Source organism: Mus musculus, chromosome 8, assembly GCF_000001635.26.
Source record: "Mus musculus strain C57BL/6J chromosome 8, GRCm38.p6 C57BL/6J".
In the NCBI taxonomy this organism is placed as follows: Eukaryota; Metazoa; Chordata; class Mammalia; order Rodentia; family Muridae; genus Mus; species Mus musculus.
The window spans coordinates 105,130,189-105,151,468 of record NC_000074.6 but is presented as its reverse complement, the minus strand read 5'-3'; the positions used below and the strand labels follow the sequence as shown (position 1 = coordinate 105,151,468).

At 46.1% G+C, this 21,280-nt stretch overlaps 1 protein-coding gene across 1 annotated transcript; it reads right to left on the bottom strand.

Moving 5' to 3' along the window:
* Nucleotides 1–1,359: 1,359 nt before the first annotated feature.
* Ces4a (carboxylesterase 4A) lies at nucleotides 1,360–19,669 on the bottom strand. Its single transcript, NM_146213.2, has 14 exons — nucleotides 19,439–19,669; nucleotides 13,296–13,497; nucleotides 9,391–9,532; nucleotides 8,978–9,111; nucleotides 8,560–8,713; nucleotides 6,434–6,538; nucleotides 6,249–6,353; nucleotides 6,064–6,102; nucleotides 5,252–5,392; nucleotides 4,763–4,843; nucleotides 4,230–4,386; nucleotides 3,273–3,401; nucleotides 3,026–3,098; nucleotides 1,360–2,099 (listed from the first exon to the last, which is right to left on the bottom strand). The coding sequence occupies exons 1-14, from the start codon at nucleotides 19,515–19,517 to the stop codon at nucleotides 1,949–1,951; spliced, it is 1,692 nt and encodes a 563-aa protein (NP_666325.2). The 5' UTR covers nucleotides 19,518–19,669; the 3' UTR covers nucleotides 1,360–1,948.
* Between the last annotated feature and the right edge of the window lie 1,611 nt (nucleotides 19,670–21,280).

The following is a 21,280-nucleotide window of genomic DNA, read 5'->3' as shown; positions in this document are numbered from 1 at the left end:
AGGATGTATCAGTCTACTTTCTGTTACAGTGGAGTGTTACACAAGTGTGGCTGTGTTTGTCACAGTAACCAAGAGGTGGAAACAACTCAACTCTTTTTTTCCTCTAACAACTCAAATATCTAATGGAATCTAAATATCTATTGATTGATCGCTAGATATAAATATAGATATAGATATAGTTATAGATATATCACACATGGTTTTCAGCTTTGAAACAGAACAAAATTGCTACATTCAACAATACGGTGGACCTTTTAGGTATTATGCTAGGCATGAAAGGACAAAAATATGAATCTCGGCTGTAACTATAAGGTGCCTAAAGGAATCAAATTCACAAAGACAGAAAGTAGAAGTCTGGGGAGCGGAGACATGACTCAGCAGACCATTTGAGCACTTGCTGCTCTTCCCAGCACCCCAGTCAGGTAGCTCACAATCACTTGTAACTCTAGCTCCAGGAGATCTGACATCTTCCTCTGGCTTCCGTGGGCAGCCACACATACGCGGCATAGACATAGATATGTACACATAGATTTAAAAAAATTAAACCAAATTTTTAAAAAAGAAAGCGGGTGACTGCAGAGGTAGCTCAGTGGATAAAGGGGCTTGTTTCCAGAACTTATGACTTTTGTTTGATTCCTGGAACCCACGTGGTGGAGAGAGAGAGCGCTTGAAAGTTGTATTCTGACATTCACACGGGTACAGGAACACACATCTGTGTACACGCACATAGACACACAGACACACAGACAGAGAGGGAGAGGGAGAAGGAAGGGGAGGGGGAGAGGGAGAGGGAGAGGGAGAGAGAGAGGGAGAGAGAAAACAAGTGTACATTTTGTGGAACAGGTTGGGATATGTATGTACTGGACAGTGAGGAGGATGGAAGGGTAAGACTTAACGGCTGTGAGCATGAGGTGGGTGTGGTGTTCTAATATCCATGGGGAGAAGGATGATAGACTTGAGATAAGAGAAGAAATGAGCCATGCTTCCTCCTCCTCCTCCTCCTCCTCATCTCTCTCTCTCTCTCTCTCTCTCTCTCTCTCTCTCTCTCTCGCTCTCTTCTCTGTCTTGTTCTTTTTGAGATGGGCGTCTTATTTCATCTGGGCTGGACTCAAACTCTGTGTGGCTGAAGATGACATGAACACCTGGACTCTCCTTTCTCACGTTCCAAATGCTGAGATTACAGGCGTTCATTCCCACATCTGGCACCAGCAAAATCCTTTGCAGTTCAAATGCCTTGGCTTCAGTCCCTCTAGCAAGCACAGCCCAGGAAGCAGCCAGCAGCAATGTTCTGTTACTCGAAGGGCTCAAACTGTGATCACATCCACTTCACCTATTTTACAGAGATCAAGTCCGCAAGGATCAAGTCAACATAGTTTTTATTGAGGACAATCTCTAGGTACAGGCTTTGGAAGCACCCCGGGGGAGGTGAGTGTGAGAAGAGGATACAGATCCCAAGCCATCAAAGCTTTTCACCATATCATGAATGGATTGTCTGGGGGCCTCAAGATCATCATAAGTAAGCAAGTTGAACAGAGTAGATGATCAACCACGGCAGGGTACAATGACAGGAAGTGGCAGTGTGTGAACTTTCCATAAGAGAGGGCTGCAGATACATCATGAAGGATAAGAGGTCTTATGAAATGGAGAAAAGAGATGGTTCTGAGATGGGACTAAGGTGGGGCGGGGGATGAAAGGCCCTGGCTTGGTTATAGGTCATTAGATAATGAGCTATAAGGTGTTATGGGACATCAGGCTAGACTGGTAGTACTAAGCCCCATACGATGGACTAGGGCTCCAGCTCCAATCTGAAGGCAGTCAGGAATATTTACATGTCCTAGATTGAGTCAAGAGGACTCCTGTCCTCAGATGTATCCAGGGCCAGTCTCCTTGAGGCAGAATGGTAGCATAGCTCCCTCTTGCTTGGTCACTCTCAGTACAGCTGGTGCTTCTAAGGTTTCTGAGATTGGCGAAGCTGACTCCAGAAAGCCATCTTTTTCTCCTTGAGCTTCACACCCACTCTTGTATCGAAGTCCAACTGCAGGTACTTCTCATCCTTGTCAAAGCGTGGCCAGTAGGGCAGCTTTTCGCCATTGGGGTTCCTGACCCCCCCCAAAAGTAGAAATAGATTCTTGTCACTCATTTGGCTTGCCCCTCTTGCACCCCTCTCTCATTTACCTTCACTCGGGGAGCTGAGACCCAAGAAGGCTTTGTGGCAATGATACTTAGATCTTTATGAAAGAGTAGAAGAGCTAACTGGGTGTGATGGTGAACATGCAAGAGTCCCAGCACTCCAGAGGTGAAGGTGGGAGAATTGTTGAGTTTGAGGCCAGCACCAGCTCCACAGCAAGGCCCAGGGAAGGAGGTGGGGGAAGTGAGCTTCCAAGCAGTACAAGGCTAGGGAAGATCTGGGTGAGCATAAAGAGGAAGGTGTGCAGAAAGGACGACGCCGCAGGAAACATTTGTAAGGGCTTTCCCCGCCAGGCTAAGGGGATGGAACTTTTACACTGGGGGCATGATCAAGGGTTTTGAGCAAGTGAGTAACTCGGTTAGATATTTCAGAACGGCTCCTCCAGTGTCACAGGAGGACAGAGGAGAGAAGGCAGAGCTAGGAAAACACACACAGGGGACCCAAAGCTCAGATCAAGTGCCTGCCGCCTCTGCTTCAGGCTATCGCTGCCACTCAAACAGAACCAGAACCTTCCTTGAGGCTCCCCACGGGACAGCTCCCACTGTGCCTGTTTGGGATCTTGTTTTCATGGGGTGGGGTAGGAGGATGTAGCACATGCTTATGACAGGTATCCTTGAACCCCAGTTTCCAGTGCTAGGGTGAGATACAAAGGAGGATATTGGTGAGATGCTGTTAGATGCTTGAGCGAATGAAGGGTGCACATCACGAGACAGAAGGGAAACATTTCAGGGGCCTTTAGTATCCCATGACTGCCAAGGAAAAAGAGAAGGGCCCAGGCTTGGCTGTGTAGTTCCTGTAGGCCTAATGTTGTCTTTATGTGTAAGGGGTTAGACTCACCCAGTGTGAGCAAAGTTGGCCCAGTATTTCATCATCTGGAGGCTGAATTCCTTTTCCTCACCTGCAGATGAGCCTGGGGGCAGAAGAGGATGTGGTATTTTGCAAAGAACTTGGCATGGGGTGCCAACCTCCCAACTCTGCATCTGGGAGTACACGGCACACTAGGTACTGAATAGTCCCTAGTGCCTGTGGTCAGCCAGTGGAGGTGAGGGTCTTCCTACACAGTGGGGAGATTGGGTGTCAGGACCTTTGGAGAAAGGGCTGCCAAAGAGATAGGAAAGCTCGTCTCCGTGGTCTGCTCCATTGTAAGGTTTGATGATGATGCCCGAAGAAGCATGGTGCTTGAACTCGTACAGATAGACGGGGGAGCCAGCATCTGTGAGTAAGTGAAATGGATGGGAACTGCAGGAAGTCTCTGCCTGAGCTCGCTGTCCACCGCAAGCACTGCGTCCACCCACGTCAGGCAGGGATTCAGATCACTGAGCAAATTCGAACCCTGCCTGCACAAGACATCACTAAATGACAGTGGGCAAGCCACTCAAACTCACTGGGGCTGCAGTTCCTCATCTGCAGATGCTGGGGACACTAAAACCTAATTGGCAAGATTATGGCAAGGGTCATGGAAGCTGTCATCTTCCCTTTTCTGAGCTTTCTGTTTGGGACACGGTATTTAAGGGCCTTCAGTGGCTGTCCTCTCCAGCTTCACCTTTGACCTCTCAGACTCATTTTCCCAAGCCCAGTCAGCCTGGCTTTTTTTTTTTTTTTTTTTTTTTTGATTTATTTATTTTATGTATGTGAGTACACTGTCACTGTCTTGTCTTCAGAAGAGGGCATCAGATCCCATTACAGATGGTTGTGAGCCACCATGTAGTTGCTGGGAATTGAACTCAGGACGTCTGGAAGAATAATCAGTGCTCTTAACCACTGAGCCATCTCTCCAGCCCCCAGCCTGGCTTTTAAGTTGCTCTTAACCTAGGCACTATTTCTGCGACTCCAGCTTTCTCCTCTAGGGAGGCTGAGGTTTAGCCCTTATTCCTAAGGGACAGCTCTTCCTCTGTTTTTTACTGCTTTTTCTGTGGCCTCTTGGAGTCCTAGTCTAGCTCAAAGTGTGGAGAAAGTGGGGGAAGAGTGGGTTACCCCAGTTGGAAGGAGCCCAGCTGAAGAGTACAGGGAAGCAGTGTGGTTACTCTTAGGGACCCCATACCTCGGTGGTACCTCGCAGCTTGGAGTGTGGCGTAGACAAAGGTGGCATCTCCGATTAGGTCTATCAGGCGATTTCGGAACATCTTCCAGTCATGGTTACTGATAGCGTCATTCAAATACTCTCTTGCCACCACTGGGACCTGCTCCTTAGTGATATTCTGAGCCAGGATGCAAGACTCACCCTCAGGCCTGCTGGACCAGCTGGGCCAGGGAGGCTACACCATTGGCTTGCACCCAGCCTCAGCCCCCCAGCACTTTTGGGAATGAGATTTCTAGGAAAGTCTCTATCATGATTTATTCTTATTCCCATTTTTGCCTCCTATGACCCTAAAGATGCTTCAGAGACCTTGCCCATGAGCAACCATCTCATCCCATGTCAAACTCCTTTAGGATTCTCCAAGAATGATCCCATTTGACTCAGGACCCCTTGCTCAGAGAACAGGTTCTACATTTTAAAAGAAATGTATGTAGGTGTTGGGGGTGGGGGATATAGTCCTGTTCACACTGAATAACCCTGCCCATGGGACCCCTCACCAGCAGAACGTTGAAACTCCAGAGTATTTTGTTGATGTTGGTTTGGTTCATCATACGCTGATTTAGCTGAATCTTCATGAGCTGCTCAGAAGAGAAGGACCCAGAGGTCCTGGGTTAGGTCTGAGGTCTTGCCTATTTACATGTAGAATTCTCAGATAAGACACTTCCCAAGAAAGGCCCACAACCTGTCCTGCTTCACTGTCTGACATTGCCACCTGGTTCTGAACCAAAGCAGAGCAGGGAGGGCCCATTCTGAGCTAGAACATTTGCCACGACCCAAGGAGTAAAGGAAGCCACTAGGATGTATAGTTGTTTGGAGGCTCAGGGGTTGACAACTGTCCTATCTCCCCTCAACCATTCCTGGCCAGGGAAGACAGGTGACTTTTGCATCCTCAATGGGGCCACTACGATCTGACTTGGTATCTAAACAGTGTCCCAGGGGCATCTTCTGCAAACCCACCGTGGTGAGCACCTTTCCTATCCACTCACAAAAGGTAAGTTCCACTCGAACTCTGCGTTGTTGACACCTAGGAGGTAGGGCACAGGTTTAACCTGCCCACGGGTCAGGAGCACCACAGGATCTTCTGGGAACACCACACCATCCACCACTGGGCTCAGGAACCACACGATCTGTAAGGCCAGGGGTAATTTCCAGCTGGTCATCCCACATATCCTCTGAGGGCCTTTGTGACCTGGACGCTCAGCTCAGTCTGTATCAAGAACTGTTCTAACTTCAGCCTTTTTGGTAAAAAGTGAGATTACCGGTAGTGATACTCAGGAAGGTGAACATGGGGAGGGACAAGGACAGATAGAACCAGGCTGCCTAGACTTCAGATGCTTGCTTCAGCCATCCTCATAGTCCATTCTTTTTTTTTTTTTTTTTTCCTTCGAGACAGGGTTTCTTTGTATAGCCCTAGCTATCCTGGAACTCACTTTGTAGACTAGGCTGGCCTCGAACTCAGAAATCCGCCTGCCTCTGCCTCCCAAGTGCTGGGATTAAAGGCGTGTGCCACCACCGCCCGACTCCATAGTCCATTCTTTATCTCTTGAAAATCTTTACGATATATCACTTCAATGGGGCATGTATAATTCATTCCATTTAAAATTACACTCCCTTTACCATGCCTTCCCCTGTTGCTGTACCTCCAAGGAAGGTGAGTAGTTAATTTATTTATAGAGCTTATTATCTCTTTCCAGTGGGGCAACAATTTCACCAGGGAAGGGAATTTGGCCTGAAAAGTTCCTCAAGTATCCCAAGAACCTGGCACACAGTAGGTATTTAATAAACACTGCTTACTCACCTCTTTTGGATCTTTATGGGAGTTAGCCTGAAAGAATGACTGTAAAGGAGAGAGAGAGAAAAAAAAGATAGGAATCAAGAGAAATTCCCCCCAGTGTGTGCCAGAGACAGGTTCCCTGGGGAAGCATCGATGGGTAGCTATAGCATGCAGGCTGACAGGGAAGGCAACTGACATGTTGTACGTACCATCCTCTTGGAAACAAGCGTCACCTCCTCTGCTGAGAGAGACCTCAGGCATTCCACCATGACCTTCGTGCTATTGTGGTCGCAGCCAGCCAGGTGAGCGATCTTCTGCAGACGAGAAGGGGTATACAGGGATGCCTCCATCCTTCTCCCCACCTGCTGAGCTCTGGGAGAGGAGTGATGCTCACCTTGGCTGACGTCAGTGGATCGGGAGTGATGAAGGCTTTCAGGACCGCAGTACCACTCTGGGAGATGGCTTGATGGAACAGACCCTGGGCTAGGGGTGATACCATCTGTAGGGATTTGAAACAGAGTACCCATGAGATCCATATCTAGGGTCATTTGAGTTGTTTTGGGGTGCCTGCCTGACCATTTCTGAGCAGCCTGAGAGATGAGCACCTTGGAGGGTTATAGGCTAGAGCCTAGATTTAAAGCCAGCACCTTTCAGTCTCTGGCCTATGCAAAGGTCTCTAGAGGTCCCAGAGTTGATCCGAGGATATCAGAGGTATGAATAAGAGGGTCTTTCTCTGCTACAGGTTACAAATGCGGGTAGGTGGGACCCCATCACCACAGCTCCAATGACCTGTGCTAACAGCTCTCTTGGAGGAGTTAGATCTTTGACTATCTCAGAATTTATGTGTCTCAAACCTGCTCTAGTCAACCTCAAACTGGGTAGAGCCTCTCTTTTGACATTATCCACCCAGCTTGGGGGCTGTCCTTCCTCTGCTTTCTGCTATATGCAGCTGTTCTAATCCTGAACTTTTGGCCATGTGAACCACTCAGTGAGCACCCTCTGCTCTCCATACTTCCTGCCCTCATAGTCTCTTCTGGGATAAACCCTGCTTTTTCACCTCCCAGATGTCCTCCAAGTCCAAGTTCCTACTTCTTTGCTCCTTGGAGAAGACCGAGAGCCCTCATCTAATCCACATCCAATCTTTTTTCCCTGCTTAAAAGCTGTTCCTGTTCTCAGAAGGATGGTTGCAAGCCATACACCCGAGGCCAACCTTGTCTTCATAGCAAATTCTGGGGCAGCTTGGTCTACATACTACGTCTGAGGCCGGCAAGGGCAGCAGAGTAAGACACAGTGTTAGCAAATAACAAAAATATCCAAGCCAAACCAAGCCATAGAGCAAAACCTATCCTGGCTTGATAGCTCACTTAAAATAGTTAACTTCATTTTTCTGTGCATCATTATCTTTGTCTGAAAGATTATTTATTTATTTGGTCAATTAATTTGTTAGTTTTGGACTGGGAGGGCCTTGTTGTGTAGTTCAGGCTGGAAAGGTACTTCTGGTCTCTCTGGAATGCTGGGAATTACACATCTACCTGTCTCTTTGGATTTTTTTTTTTAAATTAAAATTTTTTTTTTTTTATTTTTAGACAGAATCGTCTTGTGTTGTCCATACTGGGTTCAGATTTACTATGTAGTTGAGGCTACCCTTGATTCTCTCATCTCCCTCAAGTTTGTTTTTTTTTTTTTTTGATAAATTCTTTTTATTTATTTTATTTTATTTTATTTTATTTTATTTTATTTTATTTTATTTTGCTTTTTCGAGACAGGGTTTCTCTGTATAGCCCTGGCTGTCCTGGAACTCACCTTGTAGACTAGGCTGGCCTCGAACTCAGAAATCCGCCTGCCTCTGCCTCCCTAGTGCTAGGATTAAAGGCGTGCGCCACTATGCCTGGCCTTTTAAAAATTTTTTATTACTTATTATTATTTTTTTAATGTGTATTGGTGTTCTGTTTGTGTAAGGGTGTCACATCCCCTGGAACTGGCGTTACAGACAGTTGTGAGATGCTATGTGGGTGCTGAAAATTGAACGAGGGTTCTCTGGAAGAGCAGCCAGTGCTCTTAACCTCTGACCCATCTCTCCAGCCTCCCTACCTCCAAGTTTTAAGACCACCACACCTAACTCAATTTTTTTTTTTTTTTGGATTGGGAGAAATAAATAAAGTAATACACATAAGGGTTATAGAAGAATACCTGTCACATAGAAAGCTCTCGAGTTTCAGCCTAATCACAGCTGTGGCTTTTGAGTCAATGCTTGATATGATAACTTAGGTCATCAGTCTTGCCGGCAAGCACGTTCACCTATGGAGCTACCTCAATGACCTCTATGGGTGCTATTCTTGAAGAGACAGCATCCTTGACTGTGAGCAGCTGTCCCCTTGGCAGGAATGCTGTCCTGGGCAAGGGGTGGGAATACGTCTGTGGACCCCCATGTCTGTGGACATACAGGTCTGCACATGTGACTGTGAAATGTGGGAACATGCTGGCCTATTTCTCTGCTGGTCCATTGGAAATCTCACTCACCAGTCCTGAGACGCTCATCGCTCCCGCCGACTGACCAAATAGTGTTACACTGTCCGGGTCTCCACCAAAGGCTTCGATGTTCTCCTGCACCCACCGCAAAGCAGCTATCTGGTCCAGCAGCCCCCAATTCCCGCGGGCATGGCTGTTGCCGGTGCTAGGCACATGAGATTCATGGTCAGGGTTCCATGGTGAGGATTCAGAGAGCTGCCAATTTGCCCAACCAAGTCTTTCTTAGACTCGCTCCGTTGACATGGTACCCAGCGCCCGCTGGTTCCTTCCACAGTGTCAGGCCCGGCATATGCCAGCCTCTTCACTCGGTCCCGCCCACGGACCACGCCCCCTCCCGTCAGTGACTGCTTTCTGCGCCTGAGACGGGTAGGTAGGAAGGTGACTGCCCTGCTCCTGGCCCAAGGCCCACCTGAAGAAGCCCAGGATGCCCAGCCTGTACTGCAGAAACACCAGCACCACTTTCCCACGGGCCGCCAACTCTGAGCCTTCGTAGGTGGAAGCCGAACCGGCGAGGAAGGCACCTCCAGGAAACCAAACCATCACCTAGGCAAGAGAGGTCGCTTAAGCCTGAGCGGGTCTGTACAGTGATAGAGGGGGTATATCAGGTAACAGAAAACAGAGTACTTGGGGGCTGGAGAGATGGCTCAGTGGTTAAGAGCACTGACTGCTTTCCCAAAGGTCCTGAGTTCAATTCCCAGCAACCACATGGTGGCTCACAACCATCTGTCATGGGATCCGATGCCCTCTTCTAGTGTGTGTCTGAAGACAGCTACAGTGTACTCAAATTAAACAACAACAACAAACAGAAAACAGAGAACTCACTGGCAGCAGAGGGGCCCCAGGGGCGAGTACTGGGGCATACACATTCAGGTAGAGGCAGTCCTCACTGAAATGCAGCCATTTATACTGTTTCCGAGTGTTAAGGTACATGGATAATATCTGTCCCCAGGATTCCTGAAGGCACCTGTGGGCACGCAATGAATTTGGATTGGTAATGAAGAAGATGATTTCAATCCCGGGATCAGCAGTGATGGGCGAGAACCTAAGACAAAGGCAAGCCTGGCAGGCTCCGTGCACGTGCGCATGCCTACTGGGGGCTTTCTGCTGATGCTTTCTTTTTCTTTTTCCTTTTTTTTTTTTTAAAGATTTATTTATTTATTTGTTTTATGTATATGACTACATTGCAGCTGTACAGATGGCTGTGAGCCTTCATGTGGTTACTGGGAATTGAATTTTTAGAACCCCTGCTCGCTCAGGCTGTCCCCATTCGCTTAGTCCTTGCTTGCTCTGGCTCAAAGATTTATTTATTATTAAATAAATACATTAAAGTCAGTACATTGTAGCTGACTTCAGATACACCAGAAGAGGGTGTTGTCTCATCATGGGTGGTTGTGAGCCATGTTGTTGCTGGGATTTGAACTCAGGACCTTTGGAAGAGCAGTCAGTGTTCTTACCCACTGAGCCATCTCTCCAGCCCTCTTTTTCCTTTTCGTCTTCCTTCTTTTCTTGTTTTCTCTTTTCTTCCCTTCCTTCCTTCCTTCCTTCCTTCCTTCCTTCCTTTTTATTTATTTTTTAACCAGTGGTCAGGTCCAGGACCCCAAGGCAGGCAGGGCTCCCCAGGGTCTATCTTTCCTTCTACCACGGTCTCATTGTTGACCCCTTAGCCTGGGTAGTCTTTGTTGGAGACTCTTGATGAAGTAAAGGCCAAAACTTGAAGCCCTGGGTACCTCTCTGTCTTCATGCCCCACCCTTCCAGACTGTTATCTCCTAAGCAGACTAAGGAGATTCTATTTTCCCACTCCAAAAATAGAGCCGTTGTCCTGCCAAGACTAACAAATCTATGGTCTGGACACACACAGCCTCAAGCTCTTCTCAGTCCCCCAACGTGCTCACCTTACTCTGGAGGACACTGATAAAAGCGATTAAAAACAAAGCAAAACGCAACCCAGAGGAGACTACTGCACCGCCCTTCTTAAAACCCTCTCTGTGGGACACAGTGGCTGACACCGTAATCAAGGGTATTCTGGGCTGTGTAGTGGATTCCAGAATAGTCTGAACTACAGCGAAGACCTGCTCCCCACTGCCCTCAGAGAAAAGAACCCAGACACCCTCAGTATGACTTAGCTCTTCCTTCCCACCCGGTCTTACCAGCCACCTTTGTTTCTGATAGGCATGGCTGCTTTCCTGTGATTTCCAAACCCTTGTGCCTCTGTGCCTTCTGCCAAATGCTTTCATCCTTGCCCAGCATGCACACTTCCATGTCTGTTTCAGGCCAGCTCCAATGGTACCCCCTCTTATGGGCACTCTCCTCTGTGTCCTACAAACCTTTCTCTACTCTTGACTACAATGCTGGTTGAATTATTATTTCAATTATCTGTTTTTTCTCCTGCACGATTCAACCACTCCTGGCAAGCAGGATGGCAGTGTGTTCTAGCACTCAGTAAGGGTGATATGTGGATTTTAAGGTGTTTGAAGAGTGTGGGCTATATGACCACCTCCTCTCCACTCCCCATTGCTCGCCTAGCCTCTGGAATGAATATTCTTACCAGTCTGGGGCTGGCCTTCCTTGATTGAGTGCAGGAATACGTGTCTGTCTGTTATCCCTGTTAGTTCTCTTGTGTCCTTCCCTCTTTCCTGTGTTCTTCCCACAACACTTCAACCTACCTCGTCCCAACCTAGTGTCTCCCACTCACCTATGTCAGCAGCACTCCTAGTTCTCTTCCAAGGAGCTTGTGTGTGCAGGTGCATGTGTGTAGATCAGCGCAAACATGCAGAGGTCAGAAAAAAAAGTCCTCGGCATCATTCTTCATGGGGGCCTGTCCATCTTGTTTTTTGTTTTTGTTTTTTTAAGGCAGGGTCTCTCAACTACTTGGATATTGCTGAGTAGATGAGGCTGACTGGCTGGTGAGCCCCAGGGACCCTCTTGCGTCTGTCTCTCCAAATTCTTGCCATGGCTCTTGGTTTTTTATGTGCATTCTGGGCCTTGAACTTAGGATCTCATACTTGTAACCCAAGTGCTGCACTTACTAAGCCCATCTCCCCAGCTCCCAGGATAAACTTCAATCAATTGTCCTCCTTCTACCTTACCTGGCCTCTTCAAAGGTCACCAGCAAGCAGCATATCTATCTATCTATCTATCTATCTATCTATCTATCTATCTATCTATCATCTATCTATCTTCCTCCCTCCCTCCTTCCCTCCCTCCATTTCTAGACAGGGTCTTCTATAATCTAGGATTGGCCTTGAACTCTTAACTCTTCTGCCTCTACCTCTCAAGTGCTAGTATAACAGGCATGTGCCATTGTGCCTGGCTCCATAGCTCTGTCTTTGATCTCCAAGATACAAACATCCCTTGTTCTGACAGTTTGTAGTGAGTTTCAATGACTGACACCCAAAAGTGTATACAATGGGCACCTGGGCACCCTCACTTCCAAACCCCAATCTTCAAGTTCCAAACAATGGTAACTCCATGTTCTGATGACGGGGATTCCAAACAATAGCTAGAGGAGGATCAGAATGCCTGGGGCTTGAGTTTATGTGTATAACATGTATTATATTCATAGTATAATATATATATTATATATATATAATATATAATATATATTATTTTATGTATATGTGTAATATAATACACAACATAAAATATATAACACACAACATACAACACATAACATATAGCACACAACATATACTATATACTATATACTATATACTATATACTATATACTATATACTATATACTATATACTATATACTATATACTATATACTATATACTATATACTATATACTATATACTATACACTATACACTATACACTATACACTATACACTATACACTATATACTATATACTATATACTATATACTATATACTATATACTATACACTATATACTATATACTATATATTCAAGCCCCAGTATATATTGCTTGAAATTGAGCCTGTACCTCACCCATGGTTGGCATAAAGCAAAACCACCCTTGTTCTCTAGTTGATCATGTCCTAAAAGTGGAACTCTTCCTAAAAATAGGCATTGAAGTGGAAGTTATAGGACTTTTTTCTTTTTAAAATACCACCTGACACTCAGATTCTAAACCCTGTGCTTTAACCCACTGATACTGAACATTGCTAATGATTGCCACACAATGTTCTGGACAGCTGATTATTCAGTAGCCTGAATAAACAGTAAATATATTTGTTTTGGCTGAACTGCCAAGCCTACGGAAAGGGCAATCCTTGTTCAAGTCTTGCTATGTGAAGGCTGGAGGCAGTAGCAAGACAATGGAATGTCAAAGCTGAAATAGCCCTTGAAGTGCTCACCTTGGAGCGCCCTCTGCAGGGAGTGTCTGGTAGTACCATGTGGGTTTGTTACGAAGCTGGAGCCCGTCCCTCATCCATCATCCATAGATGTGGGTTGTGGATGAGAACTGGTGGTGGGGTACATTTGGGAAATTCAGCTTCCCAGAAGGTCCTGTGGCATAGCCAGTTACCACATCTCGCTTGTCTAGATTTCCCTCACTTGAACTTGAACACTACGATCATTCCATTAATCGTAGATTAAACGCCATTTGGTCTAATCTCAGCGCAGAGGTTTGGAAACCGAAGCCAAGAATAGGTTCCAGGTTTGCTATAGTCACAGGGTGTTTCTAGTGAGATACTCTAGGCACTGGTCCGCTCTACCTTTCAGGCTTGCTCAGCTACCAGCCCACAGTCCTCTGGCACTTACGAAGGTGGGTAGGTGGTGGCATCTCTGATGCCGTTCCAGGGTAGCGGGGGCTCTGGAGGAGCAAACCTGCGGGTGCCCACCGGAGGTTTAGAGAAGGGGATCCCCAGGAAGACTTGGATGGGTGTGTCTCCCACATGCACTTGCTTTCCTTGGAGGATCCCGTGTTTGGTGATCAGGAGAGGTTCCTTGGTGTGCAAAGCACCTGGGAAGAGAAGAGGGACTGTCACTCTGTCTTCTTATGCTTCTCAACCATGGATGGGATTCTGGTACATCTGCCATGGAATCCATTCTCTCCTCCGTTCTCCTCTCTTTCTGCTCTTCCCCCGTCTCTCTCCAGAGTCTCACTACATAACTCAGGCTGGTTCTGAACTCATCATTCTTCTAACCCAGTCTCCCAAATGCTGGAATTGCAAAAGAGTGCCACCAGACTCGGGTAGCTGCTGCTGCTTGCTTTATATTGGTACATATACACATACACATACAATGCACATGCACCCACCTCCACTCACATATGCACATTCAATACACATAAAATAAACATATACATACATCATATACATATACAAATACACACATATATCAACAAATTTATTATTATTATTATTATTATTATTATTATTATCATCTGAGACAGGGTTTCTCTGTATAGCCCTGGCTGTCCTGGAACTCACTTTGTAGACCAGGCTGGCCTCGAACTCAGAAATCCGCCTGCCTCTGCCTCCCAAGTGCTGGGATTAAAGGTGTGCGCCACCACGCCCGGATCAATTATTATTTTTTAACTATTACAAAATCCTATGTTTATGAGTGTTTTGCATGTATGTACATCAGTGTACCATATGCAGAATAGGGTGTTGGGTCCTCTAGAGCTGGAACTACAGACAACCGTAGGCTGCCATGTTGGTGCTGGGAATAGAATCTGGCTTTTTTTTTGCAAGAGCAGCCAGTGCTCTTAGCTGCTGAGCCAGCTCTCTGGCCCTCAGTCAACTACGTTTTAATGTGTGTGTGTGTGTGTGTGTGTGTGTGTGTGTGTGTGTGTGTGTGAGTTGTGTGTAAGTGCATGTGTGTGCGCAGGTGCACATGTGTGCTTGTGCATATAGAGACTCGAGGTTGACATCAGGTGTCTTAGTTGATTGTTTTCTCCCTTATGTACTGAGACAGGATCTGTTGTCCAGCCCAGAGCTTGCCATCATTTTGTTTAGTCTGCTTAGACATCTTGGTCCAGAGATTCCCTGTTTCTGCCTCCCATGAGGTGGGGTTGCAGGCAGGCAGGCAGGTTTTTTTTTTTAACATTGTTTCTGGAGGTCTGAAATATTGGTCCTTATGCAGCAAGTGCACTTATTTTACACACACACACACACACACACACACACACACTGCAAGCATACTCAAACTTTAGACAGCTTTTGGAATAGATACGAGATAGGCTAATTGAAATGCACCCTTTGGGTCTTCTAGGGTCTTCTCCTGCCCCACTTGGACTGCCAAGTGTCGCTGAGGCCTCACACTCATTGTCCCTTTCTAAGTGCCCTTGTCGGTTTCTCCCTCTCCCTGCTTATCAAAACAGAATCGCTCTTTGTTCCTGTTCCTTGGAACTCATTCAGTAAATGGACAGAATGCAAATATGACCCAAGTTATTACTCATCCTAGCCATGGTTCAGAATCATTTAGGAATTGATGTCAAATATAAATCCCCAAGCCAGACAAGGCAGCACACACACACCTGACATCATAGCTCTTGGGAGGCCGAGGCAGGAAGATCATGAGTTCAAGATCATCCTTGGCTACATGAGTTCAAGGCCATTTAGACTTCAAGGGGTCATGTCTTAAAAACATCCATCTAAACCGAATTCCTAGGCCCTCTGCCTCACAAGGGTCAGGATTAAAGGGATGTACCACCATGCTTGGACTCTTGCTTTTATTTTTGATTCTGAGACAAAGTCTTGCTATTTATTGTAGCCCAAACGGAACTCCAACTCATAATCCTTGCTGGGGATCGATGGCCAGCTGGCCTTGCCAAAAGATGGCAAGCTTTAGGTTCAGCGAGAGACCTTGTCTTAAAGGAAGAAGGCAGAAAATGATAGAACAGGACATCTAACACTGTCCGCTGGCTTCTGCTTGCATGGGCATACCTGTATTCATGTGCTCACCACACACACACATGCATGCACTCATGAAACAACCCTTGTGATCCTCCTGCCTCAGGCTCATAAGTGCTGGGCTTATAGGTGTGTACCATCTCCTACAAATTCTTCTACAGACAGAAATAAGCTCAAAGGCTCACGTCACATATAGAATGTCTCGTGACTGGTGTAAATCATGGAGTCAGTCGATTCCCTGATCTCCAGGGAGCCAGTCACAACCATGTGAAAGAGTTCTAAACCGTTGCTGAGGAGTGGCATGGCGAGTCCAGTGTCGGCTCTGTTACCCAGAGGGAGCTCAGAAGCACGTATGAAAACAATATTCTATTATTTCTTTCTTTTTTTTTTTTAATTTATTTATTCATTACATGTAAGTACACTGCTGTAGCTGTCTTCAGACACACCAGAAGAGGGCGTCAGATCTCGTTACGGATGGTTGTGAGCCACCATGTGGTTGCTGGGATTTGAACTCTGGACCTTCGGAAGAGCAGTCGGGTGCTCTTACCCACTGAGCCATCTCACCAGCCCCGAAAACAATATTCTAAACCAGCTGTGGTGGCACACCTGTAATCCAGCACTTGGCATGCAGAGGAATGGGTATCACTAGTTCAAGGCTGGGAGTTCAAGGCTGGAGAGATGGTTCAGTGGATAGAAACATTTTCTGTGTGAGTGTGAGGACCTGGGTTTTATTCCTTAGAGCCCACATAGAAGCTGAATGCATGGCGTAAGTGTCTAATCACTCTGCTCTTACAGGGAGACGGGTAGTGGAAAGAGGAGAGTCATTGCAATCTCTCGGGCCAGCTAGACTGGCATACCCAGCCGGGGATGGGAAACAACAAAGAGACCCTGTGTCAAACAAGAGGTATGGTGAGAATGAAAGATTGTTCTCTGAGCCTGCATTTACATACACTAGTATGCTCCCCCCTCATTTTCTCTCTCTTACTCTGTCTGTCTGTCTATCTGTCTGTCTCTGTCTCTGTCTCTGTCTCTGTCTCTGTCTCTGTCTCTCTCTCACACACACACAGACACAAACACAAACACACAAACTTTACACTAGGCTAGAGAGTAAGACCTTGTTTGGGGAAAAAATAAAAATAAAATACTCACAGCCATACAAAATAAAAATCAATATTACTGGGGCTGGAGAGATGGCTCAGTGAACAAGAACACTCATCATTCTTGCAGAGGGACCTGAGTTCTGTTCCCAGCATCTATTCAACGTGGCTGATAATCACCTTTAAGCATAACTCCAAGAGATGAGGTGCCTCTGGCCTCTGTGGAAACACCCATACTCTTGAACACACACACATACACACACACACACACACACACACACACACACACACACACACACACATACACACACACACAATTAAATTTTTTAACTAAAAATTCTTTTTATTATAAAGATTTTATTTATTATTATATCTAAGTACATTGTAGCAGTCATCAGACACACCAAAAGAGGGCATCAGATCTCATTACAGATGGTTGTGAGCCACTGTGTAGTTGCGGAGATTTGAACTCAGGACCTTCAGAAGGACAGTCAGTGCTCTTTTTTTTTTTTTTTTTTTTAGATTTATTTATTTATTTTATGTATGTGAGTACACTGTAGCTGTCTTCAGACACACTCGAAGAGGACATCAGATCCCATTACAGATGGTTGTGAGCCACCATGTGGTTGCTGGGAATTGAACTCAGGACCTCTGGAAGAACAGTTGGTGCTCTTCCCCACTGAGCCATCTCTCCAGCCCCCAGTCAGTGCTCTTAACCACTGAGCCATCTCTTCAGCCCCCTAAAAATTCTTTTTAAATCACCAATACTAGTATCCATACCTTACTAGGATCCATAAAGTACTATCAAGGCCTAGAATTACAGATGGCACCTGAAAAGTTAATGAATGACAGCACCCAGTTCTGGAGATGACACAGTGAAAAGGACATTCACAAATAGCATGGGTGGAGGACAAATTAACACAATGCCTTGGAAAAACAACTTGGCAAAGCATATAGGGAGTTATAAAATATTCACGTGCTTTGATTTAGTGACTTCACTTTAAAACAGAATGCATTTCTTTAGAAAAAATCAGTGTTATTTGAACTGTGAAAACATAGCACATTAGCTATAGTTTATTGAGGTATAAGCCATACACACAGCAAGACACTCATATATTCCCTGTACAATTCTGTGTGATGCTAGTTACACACATCCCATTGTGATCAGGATCTGGAACATACCCAGCAACTGATGCGCTCCTTGATTAAAGCAAAAATTGATCTGAACTCCAGTGGATGCTGGAGCCTCATTCAGATCTAGGAACTAAGTAAAGTAAATAAAAACTTAAGCTATAAACTACTTTCCATACGAATTTAAGTGGAAAAATAAACAGAGTATAAAACTGTAGGGCAGGGAGCTAGAGAGATGGTTCAACCATTAAGAGCATCCACGGCTCCTCCAGAGGTCCTGAGTTCAATTCCCAGGACCCACATGGCAGCTCACAACTGTCTGGAACTCCAGTTCCAGGAGATCTGACATCCTTTAGATACACATACAGGCAAAATACCAACACACATTAAAATAAAAAAAACAAACCACCACCAACAGCAGCAACAACAACAAAACTGTAGGGCCAGCTACAGTTTGTCCAGGATGGTTCAGAGGACAGAGGACAAGGGTGTGTGGTGCTAAGCCTGATGATTTGAGTTTGACTTCTGGAATCCACTCAGTAGAGGGCAAAAACGGACTTTTGTGATTTGTCTTCCAACCTCCACAAATGTGCTGTGGCATGCACAAGTAAGAACACACACACACACACACACACACACACACACACACACACACACACACACACACATGCACAAGCACACACGTACACAAGTGTACACGAACTCATGCACATACACACTCAAGAAGTATAATTTTCTTTTTTGTTTTTGTTTTTTCGAGACAGGGTTTTTCTGTATAGCCCTGGCTGTTCTGGAACTCACTCTGTAGACCAGGCTGGCCTCAAACCCAGAAATCTGCCTGCCTCTGCCTCCCAAGTGCTAGGATTACAGGCATGTGCCACCACTGCCCGGCAAGAAGTATAATTTTAAAAACATCTTAAAACTAAAATTGTGCACATGCTAATACCACAGTTATGTGTAAATATACAAGAAGGTAATATCACAAAATGCTAGAAAGCAGTTTTTATCAAAGCTTCTCTAAAACAACATCATCATCATCAAGAAGAAGAAGAAGAAGAAGGAGAAGGAGAAGGAGAAGGAGAAGGAGAAGGAGAAGGAGAAGGAGAAGGAGAAGGAGAAGGAGAAGGAGAAGGAGAAGAAGAAGAAGAAGAAGAAGAAGAAGAAGAAGAAGAAGAAGAAGAAGAAGAAGAACTAAAACAGAAGAAAAAAAACTGATGTAATTTTTTAGGCAAAATAAATTTGCAATAGAGGTCAGAACAGTGAGTGGTCACTTTGGAGGTGTTGACTGGAAAATGGCACATAGAATCCTGGCAATATTCTAAATATTCTAGATTTTTGTCAGAATGGTGGTCACATCATCTATATTTTCAGATATGTGCATCTTGTTGTATGTGTAGTGAATACCTCAATAAACAGTTGTTAATGTGTTATGCTCTTTTCACAGTTCAGAGAATAACACTCATTTTAGAAAGAAGGATGCTGGGGAGAAAGGCACAGATAGAGGCCATATATGGCACAGGAAGGCGGAAGTGGACGTCTGCTTAGGAGAAAAAAGGCAGGAAGGAGTGGGGAAAGGCCAGAAGGAGGGACAGGGGCAAGTCATGTTCTCAGGTCCCTCGCTGATCCCAGGAGGTAGGAGACACAGTCCTCACTTTGCAGAGCAGTCTTGGGGCTCACAGAGGACAAATGACTTGCTCAGACTTCTAACACACAAGACCTTTGAAATATTGCCCTCCATCTGCCTAGATCTTGTCTAAGTCCCACTGTGTAGAAGTGGCTGAGCCAGGACTGGGATCCCCAGTAGAGGTGACTATCTTACCTAAGGCTGTCTGGACTACCAGGCACAGGGTGAGGCTCAAGCCCAGAATCCACTTCATGTTCCAGCCAGCTTCTGCCATGGGCTGCAGTGATGCCTACACTTCTGGGGTCAGAAGGGAGCTCTGAGCGCAGCGTGGAAGCACCAGAAAGTTCTGCCTTTATCTTCTTGATTCCCATCATCAGAGGCTGGGGCTGGAGGAGTTATGACCAGCTTCTCGCCAGCTGTGGAGCCTTGTCCCTCCTCCTTGGGGTGATAGGTCACACTGTATGGTTTTGGCTCTTCAACCAAACTGGCTTGCCTGCAATCCCTGCCCAGTTTGCTCATTTGGCAACAGCTTGAAGGTACGAGTCAAGCTTCACCCATTGAGTAGGAGCCAAGACTGGAGCCCTCAGACATGCTCCCCATGGACTGAAGAGCGCTGGGTTCTCTGATTGCCTTTGCTTTGTGCAGATTCTTGTAGGTGCTCCTCTGCACAGGTTTCTCAGACAGGATCATCATAGAGGGTAAGACTGTGTCAGGAACAGGAAGTCAGTGTGGTGAATACTTACATTCCCACTGGAGTCTAGATCTAAAGGCAACCATGAGAAGGTTCACTTAGTGAGACCAGGGTAGTGAGTGAGGAAAGGTTCCCCAGGGAATAAAGGTTGACCTTTGTGGAATTGGACAGAAAAGGGAGATGGAGCCTGGTGTTTATAGTAGCAAGTGTGGGGCTGGATGGGAAGAGATGGGTCCATGTTTATTAACACATCAGGCGGGAGTCCTAGAGTCTTGGCATATCTTTAGGAAATGGGTATCTAGGGGTTTCTGTGCTGGGAGGGTGAAAGGTAAGGGCATGTCTTTCTTACTGACTTATAGTCTCCAGCTCTGTAGATCTGACACGTGATGGATATACACCATTTTCTCCAAGGCCCATTCACTGAGTTCTCAGAAATGTCCTTTATTGAAATCCTTACCCATTCGTGTGGCTTTTCCTCTCTCCTCAGGAATACGATGTTCACTGCCCAATCGCCATTGATTGGGCTCCATAGTCCTCTAAGGAAGGCCTCAGACAGGCTCAAGGTGGGTTATTGCCTGCAAGGTCAACATGGGAACCATTTGGTATGTTGCATCTAACCAATCTCCTTACAGTCTGCTCATCATTCACAGTGTTAGGCTACAGCACCCCGTTTGCTGGCATCAGGCTCTGGGCTGGACAAGCCCCTCCATAATGGGCAATATTGTTCTGTCCTATACTCCTTTAAGAATGATTCCTATGGGAAGCCCGGAGAGATGATTCAGTAGGTAAAGTACTTGCCACACAAGCTTAGGGAATCTGAGTTTAAGTTCTTAGAATCCGTGTAAATCTGGGCGCGGTAGCACGCGTCTACACTCCCAGTGCTTCTTACAGTGAGATGGGAGGCAGAAACAGGAGAATCTGGGTAGTTTGGGAACTAGCTCAGAAAGTGTACGCAGCAGCAGATGCCAGCATGAAGAGCCCCTCTTAAACCAGGTTTAAAGTGAAGACTGACTGACACCTGAGCTTGCCCTCTGACCTCTAAATACGCACCATGGCACATGCTCACACACACTTATGTAAACATGCACATACATGTACACACAACACATACACACAGAGTGCTGGGGGAGGGGAAAGAAGAGGGATGCACAGCGAGGCACCATCTCCCAATTCCTCCCCAGTGCAATCTTCTCATGCCCTTTCCAGCCTTAGATGGCCAAGAATTATGCCCACACTCCCAGACGATTTTCTAGCAAATCCCATGTGCTGATGTGGGTCATCTGCCACGACTTGGATCTCACAGGCAGTGGAAGCATCTCCTCCCTACCGATCCCTCACGGTATCTC